At 49.6% G+C, this 12,655-nt stretch overlaps 1 protein-coding gene across 1 annotated transcript in view; it reads right to left on the bottom strand.

Moving 5' to 3' along the window:
* PLCD3 (phospholipase C delta 3) overlaps positions 1 to 12,655 on the bottom strand; it is an 86,385-nt gene that overhangs the window by 51,145 nt on the left and 22,585 nt on the right. Inside the window, exon 2 of the mRNA XM_083407646.1 lies at positions 1,908 to 2,069. Within this exon, the coding sequence (XP_083263772.1) occupies positions 1,908 to 2,069 (162 nt within the window). The remainder of the gene's footprint in view (positions 1 to 1,907; positions 2,070 to 12,655) is intronic.

Genomic DNA, 12,655 nt, shown 5'->3' with positions numbered 1-12,655 from the left:
CCGATGTCTGCTATCCGCAGACTAGGGAACCCTGCGAGAACTCCCGCAGGGCTCCCCACGCTGCGGATGTCTGCCCGGCGCACTCTGCTTCAGGGCGCCCCGCACGCCGGGCGGCAGGCTGTTACCCGCAGCCTAGGGAGCCCTGCGGGAACTCCTGTGGGCTCCCCAGGCTTGCTGACAGCTTCCTGAAGCCTGGAGAGCGAGAGGGGTCGGTGCGCACCTACCCCTCTTGCTCTCCAAGCTTCAGCGAAAGCCTGTATTCGCCCCATAGGACGCACACAGATTTCCCCTTCATTTTTGGAGGGGAAAAAGTGCGTCCTATAGGGCGAAAAATACGGTAAATAGTAAATTGTTGTTGTTGCAGCAGGTTGTTGTTGTTGTCATTAATTATTATTACAGTGGTACCTCTGGTTACAAACTTAATTCATTGGTAGCACTTTAGCTAATGCGGCCTCCCACTGCCGCCAAAGCGCGATTTGTGTTCTCATCCTGAGGTAAAGTTCTTAACCCGAGGTACTACTTCCGGGCTACTGGAGTCTGTAACCCGAAGCGTTTGTAACCCGAGGTACCGCTGTATTATTATTAGTATATCGCCCTACACCCGCAAGTTTAAGGGCGATTCACAACATAAAATCACAAAATATATACTGGTAATTAAAAAAATCAAGAACAACCCAATAATACCCCACTTCCCCCAAAACATTTTAAAAGAGCATTGGGTGTCAATCGGAGGCAGGGGGGGGGGGAGGAATGAGGAATATTTTTGCCCAGTGCTTAAAGCTGTATAATGAAGGCACCAGCCGAACCTTCCTGGGGAGAGCATTCCAGAAATAGGGAGCCACCACCGAAAAGGCCCATTTTCGTGTTGCGACCCTCTTGTGGAGAGGAAGGGCCTCAGAAGATGATCTCAGGGTCCAGGTGGGTTCATATGGAAAGAGGCGGTCCTTGAGGTTTTGTGGTCCTGAGCTGTTTAAAGTTACACAGGTCAAAATCTACCCGGTCAGACATTGTGGGCCTGTGCCACTCAGTCTCCCTGTCCGCGAGTGAAATTGGCAAAATGCAAAGCACAGTTACTTAGCTGCCTGCTTCCACCAATGCACACAACATATCCTTTGTATATCAATATAACAGCACACCAGTTTCCAGCCTCTCTCTTCTGAAAAACTGAGAAAAAATATGTACAGTATATATCTTAAACATATACTAATTGAGGGGATGGGAATAGGAAAAAGCACTGGGCCCTAGTTTGAAGACGATAGTTCCATAATGGTGGCAATCTCAGAGGGGAAGGAAACCCCACAATGTTAGCTGAAGATAAATATGCCTTAAGCTTCCTGATCTGTAATAAGCACCAGAAGAAAAGTCTTTGGGAACTATAAACATATGCAATTATTTCCTCCCAGTAGTCCTCTCCCCTGCCAGGGTTCCTGAGTCACAATCATCTCTCCTCACCGCAAACCTCACTATGATTCTGTACTTTTTGGCTTTTAACGCCCCTGGGTTGCCTGAGACAAGGAAGAGAGCTGAAGATCTGCTTATTGAGCATTCATCCTGATTTGTTTGCAGGGAGATAAGACAATGTTGACTTATTAAATGAGCATATTCATTACGCTTTGTTTGCAAGGAGATTAGTTATCTACTGCATTTTCCCAGCAGTTTCCTTATTGCAAAAATGTCTGATCTGTTTGTTGACCTCTCAATCTGAATTTGCTGGCACGTGTTCCCACCTGAAAATAGGGACAATCTGGAAGCGTCCCGAGTTCAAAGTACTTGAGAAAACAGCAATATTTTTAAGTATTTCAACTAGAAGGCTTACCACTTCTAGACCTCCTAAAATTATTCCGGATTTGCTCAGCTACTCTGGATTTGAAGAGTACGTACACAAACAGACACACACAGATACTTACAGACATGTTTGGAGTAAGCCTTCTTGAAACGGGTCTCAAACCAGATGGTCATTCCATCTTCCTGCAGCCGATATATTCTTTGCTTCTGTGCCGGCTTGGCCTTGACTTTCCAAAAGGGGGACCCTTTCAGCATCACCTTGATATCTTCATCGTCTGTCAGGCCTGCCCAGAGAAGAGAGAAAGGGAATGGGAGCAGCTATAAAACCCACGATGAACCCAACATACATTTCCGATCTTAAGAACACACTTCCATTCGCCAGTGCTTGATCTGAGCCAGAATTCAGCCCTGGAACTCTGTTCTGAATGCTACCCCTGAAACATAATGTAAAATGTTCACATGAAAAAGAGTGCCTCTAAACACGTGCAAAGCGCCTTTTCCTTTCAACCTCAGGCAGCCATCACTCTCTGGATTAAGAGGATTAAAAATAAATAAAAAGTGTTGCAAACTCCCAACCCTGCCACTGTACGCTTGAAAAAAAATAGCCTGCATTTTGAAAAGCCATTAGAATTTCGAAATTCTCTTTGGAAACAGCACGAATCTAGTCAGTGACGAAATGTGTGGAATCCTAGTCCTTAGTACACAATAATCAAGCCTAGACTTTCACAACTTCTGAATCACTTTCAGGCCTGCGAGGCCAGAGGAAATGACATGGTTTACAGTAGAACAGTAGCAGATTCTGTTGTTGGCATCCGGCTGCCTCAAGCAACAATGGAGTGCGCTTCTGAGGGTGAAATCAAATTGCTGCATTGGCAACACTGAAGTGAACTCCCTGGGGTGCAAGCCTGGAGATTGTGTATGGAAATCTTGGGCTGCCCAGATTACAAGACACCACTCTTTGCCTTAAAGGTAAAGGGACCCCCGACCATTAGGTCCAGCCGTGGCCGAGTCTGGGGTTGCGGCGCTCATCTCGCTTTATTGGCCGAGGGAGCCGGCGTACAGCTTCCGGGTCATGTGGCCAGCATGACTAAGCCGCTTCTGGCAAACCAGAGCAGCGCCTGGAGACACCATTTACCTTCCCGCCGGAGCGGTACCTATTTATCTACTTGCACTTTGACGTGTTTTGAAACTGCTAGGTTGGCAGGAGCAGGGACCGAGCAACGGGAGCTCACCCCATCGTGGGGATTCGAACCGCCGACCTTCTGATCGGCAAGTCCTAGGCTCTGTGGTTTAACCCACAGCACCACCTGCGTCCCCGTTCTGGAGGTCCGTTCTTAACCTGAAACTGTTCTTAACCTGAAGCACCACTTTAGCTAATAGGGCGTCCTGCTGCTGCCGTGCCACTGCTGCACGATTTCTGTTCTCATCCTGAAGCAAAGTTCTTAACCCGAGGTACTATTTCTGGGTTAGCAGAGTCTGTAACCTGAAGTGTCTGTAACCTGCTGCTATTTTCTTTCGGTTCTCCACCGCTGGCTCTTCCTACTGAGGTTTGTTGCAAACTTTTCTGGCAGGGCGGGAAAAAAGACGAGAAGCCAAGAATCTTAAGAGGAGGAAGAAGCAGGAAATCTGGAAAAAGCATCGGTGCTTTCTGCTAGAACACTACAGAGGGGCCCCCTAATGCAAATATGCACAGATAGTTTGGGAGGGGCAGCAGAAGACAGTGAGTAAGATCCTCAAATGATCTCTTGGCTACAGAGCTACAAAAACCACAAAGGGGCGAGGAGCCAGGAGGACTGCATTCAGCACTTAAGCCTTGGTGGCAGGGATTAACAGACCGCATCAATGGCTGTTGTTTGCTGTTGGGCTTAGCCGCCCTCTCTGAGCAACAGTGCTAAGGTTTGTTTTATGTTTCTTCCAAAGTTGACACCTTTTCCCTTCCTGACTCCAGCTCAACTAACTCCCGGCATATTTTCAACGTTCTAGTGAGAGCTGGACCATAAAGAAGGCTGATCGCCGAAGAATTGATGCTTTTGAATTATGGTGCTGGAGGAGACTCTTGAGAGTCCCATGGACTGCAAGAAGATCAAACCTATCCATTCTGAAGGAAATCAGCCCTGAGTGCTCACTGGAAGGACAGATCCTGAAGCTGAAACTCCAATACTTTGGCCACCTCATGAGAAGAGAGGACTCCCTGGAAAAGACCCTGATGTTGGGAAAGATGGAGGGCACAAGGAGAAGGGGACGACAGAGGACGAGATGGTTGGACAGTGTTCTCGAAGCTACCAGCATGAGTTTGACCAAACTGCGGGAGGCAGTGGAAGACAGGAGTGCCTGGCGTGCTCTGGTCCCTGGGGTCACGAAGAGTCGGACACGACTAAACAACAACAACAACAACAAGGCGGAATGGACCCCTGACCATTAGGTCCAGTCGTGACTGACTCTGGGGTTGCAGTGCTCATCTCGCTTTATTAGCCAAGGGAGCCAGCGTACAGCTTCTGGGTCATGTGGCCAGCATGACTAAGCCACTTCTGGATAACCAGAGCGGTGCACGGAAATGCCGTTTACCTTCCCGCTGGAGCGGTACCTATTTATCTACTTGCACTTTAACGTGCTTTCGAACTGCTAGGCTGGCAGGAGCAGGGACCCAGCAACGGGCGCTCACCCCGTCGCAGGGATTCAAACTGCCAACCTTCTGATCGGCAAGTCCTAGGCTCTGTGGTTTAACCCACAGCACCACCTGCTAATGCTGCCTACTTCAACCCTAAAGATTTTTGTACTTCTGCAAACCTTTGGGCTCCTTCACACCTGCAAATACTCCGTGCCCTCCCCACAAAACCTGGCTGCTTGTGGGTGGGCGGTGCTGTTTTGACTACATATGGAATGTCACTCAAACGGAGTTGGCTATTAGTACACATTGATGCTGATGCGGAAAACCTCCCTCCACCGACAGAACCGACCCCTTCCAACGTTGTGTATGTTCCATCAGAAATCGTGGTTATATTTATCCTGCTGCTTCTCCCTATGGCTTCGGCCTTTTTTGGAAGCAGACTGCAACCTGATTTCCTGGACGGCGATTAAGTGTCAGTGTTGTGCAACGTTGCAGACCTCCTTTGGGGAGGTGGGAGAAAAAAACCTCTGATGCTCAGATGTACTGCTAGCCTGGGTGGTCAACGGAGACCCGAAGCAGAATATAACTCCCTAGCAGCTACTCTCCAGCCATCCTCCTTTTTTTCCCTTTCAGGGCTGTCCTTGCACATGTGCCAAGAGTGCCCGAGCGCACGGCCTGTCCCAAAGGAGAATCGAATGTGGTGCTCTTCAGGAGAAATCATGCCACGTGGCTTAGATTGAAAGAGCGGCTGTGGAAGTAAAAGGAGCTTTATTGGGTTCAGGGCAGGGAACCTGAGGTGCTGGGTGTAAAAGGCAGTGTGCTCAGCGTGGCCAAAGGATGCAAGATACATGCTGGCTACTCCGACAGCACCCTGGGGTTTTCAACCCAAGGAGCTACTGTATTTTTCGCTCTATAGGACGCACTTTCCCCCCTCCAAAAATGAAGGGGAAATGTGTGTGCGTCCTATGGAGCAAATGCAGACTCCTTGGCTTCAGCGATAGCAACGGGAAGCCTCCGAAGCACAGAGGGAGCGCGCCCTCCACGCTCCAGAGGCTTTGCGTTGCTTTTGCTGAAGCCTGGAGAGGGAGAGGGGTCGGTGCGCACCGACCCCTCTCCCTCTCCAGGCTTCAGGCAGCTATCTGCAAGCCTTCGGAGCCCAGCGGGAGTTCCCGCCACGCTCCGAAGGCTTGCGGATAGCAGCCTGCAGCCTGGGGAGCGCAGCACCAACTCCCGCTGCACTCCCCAGGCTTCAGGCAGCTATCCGCAAGCCTTAGGAGTGTGCCCCCAGCCCCACAAGCTCCAGGAGCAGCGACAAGGCTGCGCGCAACCTTGCCGCCGCTCCTGGACCTATTGGGCTTCCCTTGCCCCAGCCCCACAGCTAAAAACGAAGCCAAGATAGCGAGCGGGATGGATCCCGCTCGCTGTCTTGGCTTCTGCCAAAGCCGCGCGCAGCCTCTCCCGGCTGGAGAGGTTGCATGTGGCTAAAGAGGAAGCCAAGACAGCGAGCGGGATTTTTTCCTTTATCCCCCCCCCCCCTAAAAACGTAGGTGCGCTCTATGGTCCGGTGCGCCCTATGGAGCGAAAAATACGGTAGTTCCTGCAGGAGACGGTCGTCTGAAGTGCCAAGAGGTACCAAAGAGGGAACATTTCCTCCCTACCCGTTCTTCCTCCAGCTCTTCAGGAAAGCAGCAACCCCAGAGACTAGGTTCCTAGGGGGGCAATCCCTGAAGCTATTGACGGCACCTGCAGCAATCACACTCACATACACGCACAGATCTTCCCACTAGGGATGCTCAAGGAATTCCCTTGGTCCGCCATTTTAAATGGACCAACCTGATTCACGCTTCCCAAAAACAATCGCGTGGACTGGAACGGAGTTATCCTCCAGTTTTCACACCCCTCCAAATTTCACAATACAGTCCCTAAATTGTCCTGAAGCTCCCCAGATATTGTTGGACTTCGTCACCGAACAGCCCTAGTCGGGAGGCCAATAATCAGGGATGGTTATGGAGAGAAATTATAACTTATGGTCTGAGTGTGAGGTTTGGGAGCTGCACGGTCAGGGAAAAAACAATGTTGTCCAGCGTTGTAAAGACTGCAGAGAGAATAATTGGGTGCACTCTTCCCACCTTGGATCAAATCTATGCTTCCAGGTGCCATAACAAAGCTGCAGAGATAGCGCACGATAGTGCGCACCCCGGAAATGATCTCTTTCAGCTTCTGCCTTCTGGAAGAGAGTACAGGGTTATAAAGACTAGGACTAGCCACCTGAGAAACAGTTTCTATCCAAATGCGATTTTGGTTTTAAACACAGTGTAAGGTAGTCTCGGACGCAGGTGGAGCTGTGGGTTAAACCACAGAGCCTAGGACTTGCCGATCAGAAGGTCGGCGGTTTGAATCTCAGCGATGGGGTGAGCTCCCGTTGCTTGGTCCCTGCTCCTGCCAACCTAGCAGTTCGAAAGCACATCAAAGTGCAAGTAGATAAATAGGTACCGCTCCGGCGGGAAGGTAAACGGCGTTTCCGTGCGCTGCTCTGGTTCGCTAGAAGCGGCTTAGTCATGTTGGCCACATGACCCGGAAGCTGTCTGCAGACAAACGCCGGCTCCCTCGGCCAATAAAGCGAGATGAGCGCCGAAACCCCAGAGTCGGCCACGACTTGACCTAATGATCAGGGGTCCCTTTACCTTTACTCAGTCTGCTGGATCCCATCTTTGCATGCAGGAGAGGGCCCTAATTCACTGAGGGTTTGAAACCCATTGGCTACCCTCACCTGGTTTAGCCGGCCAGTCGAAGCCGTTGTAACCCTACAACATTGGGAGGACCGCAAGTCTCCCACCCTGCCCCAAACCTCCATTTCTCTCCCACACCCCTTTAAAAAAATAAATGAATAAATCCAGGGGAGGGAGTGGTGGGAAAACACCCCAGAGAATAGACAGTAGCTGGCCAAGTGGCTCACTTTTTCCTTCAGCTCTGCAGACCAAGCCCTTTGTGTGGCTTTTTGTACAGCTGGGAGCTGTACCAGGAAGGGGAGGTGAGTCAGCCAGGGAGGGTTTGAAAATGAAATTGTTTTCTGCACTTGAGGCAAAGCCATTTCTACTTGGGGGTGGCGGAGAGAGAAAAGGGAGAAATGCCTCTTAGCAAAGGCCTCCTCTGGTGCCCAGAAGTTGTTGTTATACGTTCCTAGGAAATAAAAAAAGCAAGCCAAGGCAGAGAGGGCAGGGCAAGGCAGGAGGGGTGGAATGTTTCCAGAGGCCGTGAAAGGCAATGGGGTGCTGGAATGTGATGGGGAGGAAACAGAGGAATGGGGAGAGGTGTTTGTGCAAGGAGGTTTCCCATCAACCCGTGCCCCTCGGTTTTGTTGCCATCATCCCCCCTTCTGCATGATAAACACGGACAAGTCTCACCCGTGGTGATATCAGTTGTGTTGTTTTTTCCAGCTGCTCTGCAGAAGAAGAGCCAATACCCCTCTCTTTTTTGCTTTTTCTTCCCTTCTAACTGCTGGCTAGGGATTTTAGCTGTTATTTTAACCAGAAACAACCGCATCACCGCCATTGTTTCAAGGAAAATATTTGGCCTGGCTTTGACACAGAACTCACCATCCAGAGAAGTTTGCAATAGTTCTGACTTCACCCCGGTTCGTTTTTTCTACGTTTTCCCTCTTTCCGTTCCTCACCCCCCCCCCTTCCTGCCTCCCATCTCGCCATCTGTGCGCTGAGAATTTTTGTTTACAGTCAGCTGGGTTTTAAAAGGTCGGGAGGATGTGCAGGAGCAGCTAAAGGGTCAGTCGTGGATTTAACAGAAGTGTTTCGTGCTGCCACAGGCGTATGTTTCCAAACACCTCTTCGCCCCCTCCGGCGTTTGACAGAAGAAAACAGGCACATGATTCATCTAATGCGCACAAGAGATTTTTAATAAGGCAGTGAGCAGAGGGGATCAGTGCTGCGACCATGGCGGCTGGCAAATTTTATCACCTAATTATCTTTTTAAAAATAAAATAAAAAGTCCCCATTTGTCATTATAGGACAAACTTCAGAGGCTAGTAAAGGTAAAGGTACCCCTGACCATTAGGTCCAGTTGCGGCCGACTCTGGGGTTGCGGTGCTCATCTCGCTTTATTGGCCGAGGGAGCCGGCGTTTGCCCGCAGACAGCTTCCGGGTCATGTGGCCAGCATGACTAAGCCGCTTCTGGCGAACCAGAGCAGTGTACGGAAACGCTGTTTACCTTCCCGCCAGAGTAGTACCTATTTATCTACTTGCACTTTGAGGTGCTTTCGAACTGCTAGGTTGGCAGGAGCAGGGACCGAGCAACGGGAGCTCACCCCGTCGCGGGGATTCGAACCGTCAACCTTCTGATCGGCAAGCCCTAGGCTCAGTGGTTTAACCCACAGCGCCACCTGCATCCCTCCATGAAAAACAAAACACAGTGTTACTTCGGGTTAAGTACTTAATTCGTTCTGGAGGTCCGTTCTTAACCTGAAACTGTTCTTAACCTGAAGCACCACTTTAGCTAATGGGGCCTCCCGCTGCCGCCTCACCGCCGGAGCAGGATTTCTGTTCTCATCCTGAAGCAAAGGTCTTAACCCGAGGTAATATTTCTGGGTTAGCGGAGTCTGTAACCTGAAGCGTATGTAACCCGAGGTACCACTGCATATCAAACTAGCATGTCAGGGCTAGAACTCTCCTAGACATCTAGCTTTCTATATCACAGGGAGGAGCAATCACTTGTGTGAAGCAGCACTTACTCATGAGATATCCCATCTGCAGTCTGGTGTTGCTCAGACCCATAGCTGTCAACTTTTCCCTTTTCTTGCGAGGAATCCTATTCGGAACAAGGGAATTTCCCTTAAAAAAAGGGAAACGTTGACAGCTATGCTCAGACCTCTGTGAGAACTAAGACCCAAGGCTGTATACACATTAATGGCCTAAAGTCGTTCTTTTAGTCAAGGTAATTTTGGGGTACGGGGAGAATGCATCAAAGCAAAGTATCTGGAAAGAAACTACAGGATAGATATGGATTGTGGCTAATGTCATGTATCCTTATCCAAGCAGTGGGGTGCGTGTTGTGTGTGCGCATTGGATGCAGAGCAGTTGGGATCGTGTCCACCGCCCCAGTCTCAACAGAAGATCTGAGAAGCAGAAGGGAGAGTAGACTTGGTTGCCATCGAACAGCCATGAGTGTTATGTATTCAGTGGTCTGTGTTTGCCCGAGCTTGAGCCTGGACTAAGGATTCTGAGCTCCTGTGTTCTGATTCGATCATAGTTGACAAGCGTCCCTTATTTTGCGGGACAGTCCCTTATCCCAGCGCCATGTCCCGCTGCTGTCCCTTATTGATGATGTCCCTTAAATTTCCCGGGTTCCAAAGGAAGCAGCTCCTCTCCCTCCCTCCCTGCCGGCCAGGGAGGAGGGAGGCTCCCACTGTGTTGCTTGGCTGCGTTGCTCACCCAATAAGGAGTCTAAGAACGACTGGGGGTGGAGCTTGCATGCCTTGTGCCGATCAAATCGGCCGCATTGCCTGGGGACTCGCTTTTGCTCAGCGCTTCCCAGCGGAGAGGTGACAGTGGTTTTCCTTGCTGCATCCCCTTTGTCGGGTTGCTGCGCTGTGGGAACCACCGCTTGAGGCTTCGTTTGGCTGCTGGCTGGGCTTTCTGCCTTTCGCTCGGAGGGGCTCAGAAGCTGAACACACCTGTGCCCTGAAAATCCCTTATTTTGGAGGCTGCTGGTCCCTTCTTTTTGGGGCTGCTAGTCCCTTATTTTCAAATCTGTAAGTGGACAGCTGTGGATTTGATACATGATGTGCAGTCACAGAACATTTCAGGATTTGGGCCTCCGCCACTGGCCCTTGAACTCTTAAGTCATGATTCGCAGCTTGGAAGTTTAGACAGCCAATCACGTTGAGAGTGGGAGTGGCCCAGGCTTTCAGAAATGTATATAAGCAATTGCTTTGCCCCAGTTTCCCAGTTACGTAGTTCAATAAAGGTTCTTGCTGTTATCGCTGTGTCTTGCCTCGTGGGAACCCACCTACACTTCAAGGAATTCTCCCAAATTTTGCACCCTTCCTCTTTGAAAGAGCAAGGGGCCTGAAAGGCATAAGAAAAACAGAATAATCACTTATGATGCTTGTTTCACTATTCTGTCTTGATACATCTTGTTGCATCTTTTCCTTACATTCCTGGTCCTCCTTCCCCTTCCTGAAATCCAAACCAGCTTCCTGATCGTAAAGATTGGAAGGCTGTTTATCAGTCCCAAATCTGGATTCGTGAAGTCTGCAAGCGTCCACACCGCACATCTAATAAGAACTGATTCAGACCCACAACCAGGTGTGTGGTTTGTCCCATCTGGGTGTCTGCAGTCGATGCGCAACCGAGCGGAGGCAAGAAATGCAATCTGACCGCTGCTTGCAACATCCAACAAGCTGTGTACAGAGCTGGCGTCTGGCCGCATTTTCACAGGCACAAAAGCACAGATCAGCTTACAATTGTTCGCAAATTAGTACTGTGTCTTCACTCAGTTGCTCTGTGGCCATGTATTACCAAACAGCATCCAGAGTAGAATTAGAATAAAAAATTATGGGCATGTTAGCAACTTATCACTTCTACAGGTGTTTCCAAAATGTTTCCAGCATCAGATCCCTTTCCCTTTAGATATGAATGTATATATCGGGCCATGGCTTAATCGAGCTCTGAGGGCCTTCTGGCGGTTCCCTCGCAGCGATAAGTAAGGTTACAGGAAACCAGGCAGAGCCTTCTCGGTAGTGGCGCCCGCCTTGTGGAATGCCCTCCCATCAGATGTCCAGGAAATAAACAACTATCTGACTTTTGGAAGACATCTGAAGGCAGCCCTATTTAGGGAAGCTTTAAATGTTTGCTGTTTTATTGTGCTTTTAATGAGTGGCTGGGGAAACCCAGCCAGATGGATGGGGTATAAATAAATTATTATTATTATTATTATTATTATTATTATGACAATTGGGACACACAATCATGCAAAGTATGGACTGTTTAGGGGAGTTTTTAATGTTTGATGTTTTATTGTGCTTTTAATGTTCTGTTGGGAGCCACCCAGAATGGCAGGGTATAAATATTATTATTATTATTCAGACAGTGTTCTCAAAGCTACCAGCATGAGTTTGACCAAACTGCGGGAGGCAGTGGAAGACAGGAGTGCCTGGCGTGCTCTGGTCCATGGGGTCACGAAGAGTTGGACACGACTAAACGACAACAACAAAATTATTCAGACAGCCCTCAGCGTCTCCTGACAGGGCTCTTGGGCCTTTACAACCATGTGACAGGCAGAAATTCAACCAGAAAGTTTCATGGGCGTGTAGCAGTGTTGGGTCAATGGCACAGGGCTGCTGCCCTTGTCGAAGAACTCCCATGCCAGTGTTAAGAGACATGGGAGTCCTGCCAGAAACCAAGAAACCTCCAGCTAGCCAGCCTTTCTCAACCCGTGGGTCCCCAGATGTTGTTGAACTACAACTCCCATCACTCCTAGCTAGCAAGACCAGAGCTCAGGGATGATGGGAGTTGTAGTCCAACAACATCTGGGGACCCACAGGTTGAGAACCACTGATAGACCCCTGTGCACCAAGCTGCCCCCGCGTGTAAGAGCTTTGCCACCCTTCCACTTCTTGCTGCTTGGCACGAATGACGGCGCCTCCACGAAACATAACCAAGCAAGTCCATCAAGGCCACAACAATTCTGAGTAATTTCAGGAGTAAAAATGGGCTCCGATGGGCATGAATGAACTCAGAGGAACCTCCGTTCATTATTTTTCTTTTGCACAGCTCACAAACCTGTCATAGAAATTGCCAGTGCCTGTTGCATAAGAAACTCCCCCGTGGTCTATATTTAACCCCGCTGTCCTTACGTAACTCCTCAAGCCCTCCAGCTCCAAAGCGGCGAGAGGTTCTGCAAGACGTTCCGCTCATATTTCGCCCGGTCTTCATTGATGCGGCTTGCAGCTTTGTTTAGGCCTTGCCGACCGCTTCTCCTTAACGTCCCTGAATGAAATGCCAAGTGGCTTTTCTCGGCTGCTGTGAGGAATTAAAATTTGTATGGGGGCAAGGAGGACACCAGCCATGGCTAAATTGCCTGTCGTTTTTGTTGTCTTCCAGGGATTCACCTTAATCTTAACCAGTAGCTCTGTCTCTTCCACATTCACCACCACTTGGTGGCTGTGTATACACTATACATTTAATGTATAATGTATACACTATACATTTACATATAGTGTATACACTGTACATTTACTATACACTATAC

Source organism: Podarcis tiliguerta (genome assembly GCF_965153285.1).
Source record: "Podarcis tiliguerta genome assembly, chromosome: 13".
Classification (NCBI taxonomy): domain Eukaryota; kingdom Metazoa; phylum Chordata; class Lepidosauria; order Squamata; family Lacertidae; genus Podarcis; species Podarcis tiliguerta.
Note: the sequence above shows the minus strand (reverse complement) of the source record. Positions and strands in the feature narration are given on the sequence as shown.